Below are 6363 nucleotides of genomic sequence, written 5' to 3'. Positions count from 1 at the left end.
GTGTGTGGCGCCATCTGTTATGCTATTTTATTAAAAAAGTTTTTATATTATTAATACTTTACAATACTTTCCTTTCATAGAAAACACATTATTCATCCTATCTGCTTACTATCCTCCCTCCTCTTCCTCATCCCTCTCTCTGTTCCTTTCTTCAGTCTAGACTCTTGAGTATATTATACCCCTAAAAAATAAATGAAATTTAATTCTATCTTTCTAAATTTCTGTAGCAGCATGTAATTAGTAAAAGAAGAAAATATACCTGGAAATATACGTGCTAGAATGTGGACAGGTGTATATTTAAGGCCTCCAAAAGCACAGAGTTTTAGGTAAAGTATTAAATATCTATGCCTAAAAATGATAATTAACAAAATTTAATGTATAAATTCTGTAATATTTACGATTTTTCTAAAGAATTTGGTGCAAAATAATTGTTTTTTTCTCCCTTAGAATTCGTATTAAATGATCTTCGACACGCAAACAAAAACACGCAGAGAAGAGAGGATAAGCGATGAAGAATAATTATCATCCCTTTTGTAACAATACGAAGTGATGATAAGTAGATTAACTTGTAGAAAATGATGATAAGTAGATTACAAGACATAGAAAATGATGATAAGTGGATTACAAGACATAGAAAATGATGATAAGTGGATTACAAGACATAGAAAAAGATCAAAGTGTGAAGTGTATTGTCCATTTATTCTCAATGAAACATTCTTGATTTCTCGTCCCCCGTTTCGTGTTTTGCTAAACTTATCAAAGAAATCGAAGAAATTTGATCCCAAGATAAAGAGGGAGGAAAGAAATAATAGTTAATAATACGGTTGATTGCACAAAGCTCTGTTTTAACTACAGAAGACTTCGTTATATAAATTTCTCTCAGGCCTCAGAAGCAAGATCAAGTAATAGGGTTGTTTTTATTGTGTAAATAAGTTAATATTTTATTTAAAAAATACAGTAATTATTATAATATATACTCGATTATCTTCTAATTTTATTGAAAAGTCTCATCTCGATTTTATTAGACAGATGAGGAAACAAACAAAGGAAAATAAATCAGAAGAGGATGTAATAAATTTAAAGCTTAAGCTAAAAAAAACCCTTAAGGATTAAGGATTTAAAGTTAAAAGAAAATAAAGAAAAAAGAGTCTTTCTTCTTACATAGTTTTAAATTGAAAAGTGATGTTTTGACTCCTTTTAGTGTTGACTCTCCAAATTTTTCCTCCTTCATCCTTACTCCTCCTCTTAACCTGTAGGGAATTTCTCTATTATCTGATCGATAAACACCGACAAAATAAATTCCAGAAGCTCTTGTAATTTTAACTAACATTGTATAAATGTTGTGAAACCCACTATTGTATTATATAGTTCAATTGATTCTAAGAAGAAGAAGAAACTGACGTGAAGATAAAGAAGATGAAGATGCTAAGATGTAAACCGACGAATGAATTTTATATAGAATTAATATTAATTTATAAAAAAAGGTAATAATTTCTTTAATATAAACTGTAAATTTCTCTTTAATAATTGATGAAACGTGGTGTGTAAAATAAAATAAATAAAGAAAAAAAAACGACTGAAAGAAAATCACCATACATTTAGTCTATATAAACACTGAAAACCAGTTGAGTGTGTGTGTTTATAATTGGCTTGTAGTCTCACCAGATGGCGACAAACGGGTTGTAGATAGTTGCAAAAGGGTCTGGTAGAGCAGATCGGACTGCACATACAACTAAAATGCTGTCTGTATCCGTGTCAGATCGAATTCGGTTCAAAACCAAGAAAGGAAAGGTAGTGACTGCATTACCTGTCACTGTAGAATTTGGTAAATTCGTTAGAGGGGATAAAACAACACGTCTTGCCAATACAGAAGAGTGGAATAGGTTAAACTTAGGGGGATACAATTCCGAACAGGTGAGTTAATTTCCTTGTCATAAAAGTTTTGTAAGAACAGGAAGAGTTAAACACTATAACGTTACTCCTCTTTAAGTATAATAAGTGTGATGTAATTTAAGGGGTATGCACCTTTCTTATAAGGATGGTTTCTTTTTTAAATGAAGGAGGGTATTGTTTTCTTTCTGCACCCCTCTTTTATAAGGTAATTTAATTATATTTTTATCTTGTAGATTATCAAACGTGTATACTTAAACGTATTGTTGAGCTTCCTATCTAAATTATACTGAGTTGTAGTGTCTATATTATTATAAATATATAAAGTAGTGAAGGGTTGTTAATATAAGATTGATGAAAAATCGATGATACTCGTTTATTCTATGCCGATTTGTATGTGAACAAATGCCGAATTTTGGGATATTTTATCATCACAGTAACTGGGAGAATCTTTAGTAAGTTTATCCTTAAAATAATGATCTTTTAAAAGGATCTATAAGTAAAAATAAACTGTCTTTAACGTGTTTCTTAAACTTTTCTTGACAAATTGTTCGTTGGTTTGTTAAACAAGCAGAAAGTAAGAAGCGTGGAAGCTGACAAGATAGATGAAGATACGTAAGATACGTCTCCTGTTCAGTCACATATGTTTTATTATACTTACAACATGATTTATAATGTTAGGAGTGGTTTCTGCGGGCTTTATAATATACATTTTTATGAGGAATTATTTAAAATTACGTGTTAAAAAGAGATAAATATTAACAGTGTAACAGAATTCTTCAAAGAAGATAAATCTCATCAGTTAATGTTCTGTAAAGAAACAGTAAAAAGTGTTTCTTTTATCTGTAATTTCTCTTTTTCTGAAGTATTTTAGTGAGAAATTTTCGATATAAAGCGATAAAAAGACACTTTTAACTGATAACAGAGGCTAAACTTTCTTCTTCTCTCAATTTATCTTAATGGGTACGAAATCGAAATTATTGTTACTATACAGGACACACTAAAATACGATCGTATTCTATAGAAAATAGAAGATAAATGATGATTTAGTAAGAGATAAACGATCTTTAAATAGTCTAACATGCTAATTGCTTAAAGAAAATCGTTCTAAATCTGAATTGCTTCTCAATTTTTCTTTGTCAGTATATAAACGATCAATGGAATTAAACCCTGTCAATGTTAATTTATCCATTATCCAGTGTAATTTACTCATTTTATATACGAAATTTGAATAATTTTAAAAAGAAAATAGCTTTAAAACATAGCATAACTTCTTAATTATCTAACTGCTGTAGGAGGGTGATTAGAGAGAGAGAGAGAAAGATGAGTGATGAGATAGATATGAAAATTTTAAATGTTATGTTAAATAAATATAGAACATCATCCTATCAAGTTATAAATAAAATGTGACATTTCTCTCTCAATTTTAACGTATCGCATTTAAATTACCCACGTTTTCTCATTACGTTAACAACGTAAGAATCCCATTAGATTCATAATCGATCACATTTAAGCCCTTTATTATTAAGATTTAAAGATTCCTGACATATTTTTAACTAATAAATGAAGAAAAAATAATAAGAAAATACTTCCTAGTTGTCTTTCACTAGATTAAGATAAGTTGGAGGAGAGTTGTAAAGATGCTCTCCAGCATCTTTGATGAGGAGAAAGATAAAAGATACATTCTTATTTCTTAATGACAATTGTAGTTAAAAAATTGTAATGATATATTCTTTATTATATATAAGGGCTCTATAATATAATATCGTGAGATATTTTAGGGAAGAAATAATTATAGAGAAATCTAGATTATAGAGAGAGAGAGAGAGAGAGATGCTGATCAAATGTAGTATATAGATTTTAATGCATTGAATATGGAATAACTTATTGATTTATATTAATCCTTAATAAACAATATACAAGAGAAATTTCTACAATACAGGTTCTTTCTCCTTCTGATTTATTGCACGCTGTTGTTGCACTTTATAACGTATGTTTATCCGAGCAAACTGCAGAAGAATTATATAGAAGAGTCTGTCTGGAAGGAGCAAAGACCTTACTTCTCATTCGAGACACGTCAGGTGAGTTTTTTTTCCAACAATTTGTTGTTTTTTTGGCATGAAACTTGGTGTGATTAACTAAGAAAATATTTCTAGAAATATTAAAAGAATGGGAGAATCGTGTAGCGAGTATTCAAAGCGGTTCAAGAGATTCTCTTGGAGGTAAGTTTATTAAATTTATATAATTAAAAACAGTTTTAAAGTAAGAATAAATGGTGTTGTTTTTTAAACTCGTCCTTCTGTTCTCTTTTATATGGATTTCTTTCGTGTAGTTTTGACGTTGTGAGTGACATATATACTATTGAAATTATATGAATAGAATTCATTTCAGTTCGATCTGTTTACTTTCTTGTAGTTTTATTTTCGGAACGACCAATTTAAATAGAAATGTTTGTATAAGGTGACAGAATTATCGCTCCATTTGTTGGGATAAACGTATGTAACACGGCCAAAAACTCCAATTTTTCTTATTTTTCTTTCATGTTCAGTTACATATCTTTCTTTTCCAAGTTTTATTTTATATATATTTATATAAAACAACAGAAATAGAATATATTTTACTGCTATATTTCATTCCTTTCGTCTTATTCTTTAAAGGGAAAAAGCCGTGTAAAAAGAATAGAATTGGAAGAAACTTTTCAACTAATTTCACGAAAATTCGTAGGATATTTTAGTATATAAATTCTTTATATTCTATAGAAATTAACAATAATCCTATTGAAAAAAAGAACGGAGACGAAGCTAATACAAGTCGAGAGAATTCAACCATTCCAGAACACACTTCAGAAGAAGAGTGTAACAATTCGGGATGTTTCCCTAATGGTAACGAAGAGAAATCTTGGATATTTAGGTGAGATTTATCTTTAAATATAGAGTTTTATTATAACGAAATGGAATCTTAAAAAGGAAATCCATACAAACAGGGATCAGAAGAACGAAGAAGGTAACGTCGACGTGTTAAACAAAAATGGTCTCGTGTCTTCTGTTACTAGCAGCAACAAAACAGAGAGATGTACCCGAACAGAAATGCCATTTCCAAATATCTTCAGCGATTCGCTAGATTCTGATTCTGACAGGTGAGCGATAACGTTTTTATCGATTGCCAATTGGATATAGTTGATGACTGGTAAAACGGAGGGGAAGAGAGAGAAAAAATGGCTTTCTTCTTGGCTTTCAGCAATGGAGAAGAAGAAGAAGAAGATAAGAAGCAAGAATACTTTAAAGGTTTACAAAAGTTTCTGAAGATGGTAGAAAATAGGAGGAACGAAACGAAAATTGCTCAGGAGAGATACTCGTTGCAACCTTCACACGTTGGGATCGAGCACAGATTGATCGCTTGTGCAACGTTTCATAAAGAGTACAAGTAAGAATCTTCTGTGATTATTCTATATACAGAAAAATCGATAGAATAATATAAGAATTTATTTTTTTTAACGCATTAAAACAGTATTCCAGGGATTAGAGTGGTTAATCTAATTTTGTTGGCCGTCCGCAAACGTTACAGAAAGTGCTATCTTGGAAGATATCTCGTTGAGGTATGTAATTTAATAAGAAGTTTTTTTGGTGTAATTTTGATCCATAAGGCAATTTTAAATCTACGGAATATAAATTTAACGTAAGCTGTGCGAAAATATCTGCAGATTATTATTATTATTTTTTTTTTTCTGATTTGAAAGACGATTTTAAGGATGACAATATTAAGAGAAAAAGATAAATTTTCTTTCGTTAATTGTGCTGTAAATTGCTTATTTTGACTATTTTAAAGAGCAATTTATAAGAGGATGTGATATTAACGGACATTTCTGTATTGTTTATTAATTTGGCTTCGGGAAAAAGGGAAAGGGAAAGAAAGGAAAATGGCAAATGGAAGGGAAAAAAGAGAGGAAAAAGAAGATAAAAAGAAAGAGAAAAGGAAAAGGAAAGAGAAGGGAAAGGAAAGGGAAAAAAGAAAAAGAAAGGAAAGGGAAAGGAAAGAGAAAAGGAAAAGGAAAGAGAAGGGAAAGGAAAGGGGAAAAAAAAGGAAAGGGAAAGGAAAGAGAAAAGGAAAAGGAAAGAAAGGAAAGGGAAAGGAAAGAGAAAAGGAAAAGGAAAGAGAAGGGAAAGGAAAGGGAAAAAGAAAAGAAAGGGAAGGGAAAGGGAAAAAGAAAGAGAAAGGGGAAAGGGAAAGGGAAAATGTGGAAGGAAGGAGAAAAGTAAAGGAAATAATAGGAAAGGGAAAAAGAAAAAGAGAAAGAGAAGGAGAAAGAAAAAGAAAAGAAAAAGAGAAATGGAAGGAGAAAAGGAAAGAAAAAGAAAAATAAATAAAGAGGAAAAGGAAAAGGCTAAATGAAAAAATAAGAAAACGTTTATGAAATTTAAACATAGGTCAAATGTACTGCTAAATGTTGACAGAGTAGATGCGTATTATCTGCGG

The 6363-nt window shown here is 30.3% G+C and overlaps 1 protein-coding gene across 1 annotated transcript; it reads left to right on the top strand.

The window, feature by feature from the left end:
• Nucleotides 1-1736: 1736 nt before the first annotated feature.
• On the top strand, nucleotides 1737-6146 carry LOC111623330 (DNA ligase 1-like). Its single transcript, XM_023365868.1, has 8 exons — nucleotides 1737-1914; nucleotides 3833-3971; nucleotides 4047-4112; nucleotides 4650-4800; nucleotides 4874-5026; nucleotides 5128-5313; nucleotides 5398-5485; nucleotides 5787-6146. The coding sequence occupies exons 1-8, from the start codon at nucleotides 1738-1740 to the stop codon at nucleotides 6144-6146; spliced, it is 1320 nt and encodes a 439-aa protein (XP_023221636.1). The 5' UTR covers nucleotide 1737.
• The last annotated feature ends 217 nt before the right edge of the window (nucleotides 6147-6363 follow it).

This window comes from Centruroides sculpturatus, unplaced genomic scaffold (assembly GCF_000671375.1).
Source record: "Centruroides sculpturatus isolate CEXI.00-Female unplaced genomic scaffold, Cexi_2.0 scaffold84, whole genome shotgun sequence".
In the NCBI taxonomy this organism is placed as follows: Eukaryota; Metazoa; Arthropoda; class Arachnida; order Scorpiones; family Buthidae; genus Centruroides; species Centruroides sculpturatus.
Note: the sequence above shows the minus strand (reverse complement) of the source record. Positions and strands in the feature narration are given on the sequence as shown.

What these genes read in the sequence shown, in the direction of transcription:
- LOC111623330 (XM_023365868.1), top strand. Translation starts at nt 1,738, where the DNA reads ATGCTGTCTGTATCCGTGTCAGATCGAATTCGGTTCAAAACCAAGAAA. An exon ending in CTAGATTCTGATTCTGACAG is followed by an intron (nt 5,027 to 5,127) that starts GTGAGCGATAAC and finishes CTTGGCTTTCAG; the next exon opens with CAATGGAGAAGAAGAAGAAG. An exon ending in TTGGAAGATATCTCGTTGAG is followed by an intron (nt 5,486 to 5,786) that starts GTATGTAATTTA and finishes TTCGGGAAAAAG; the next exon opens with GGAAAGGGAAAGAAAGGAAA.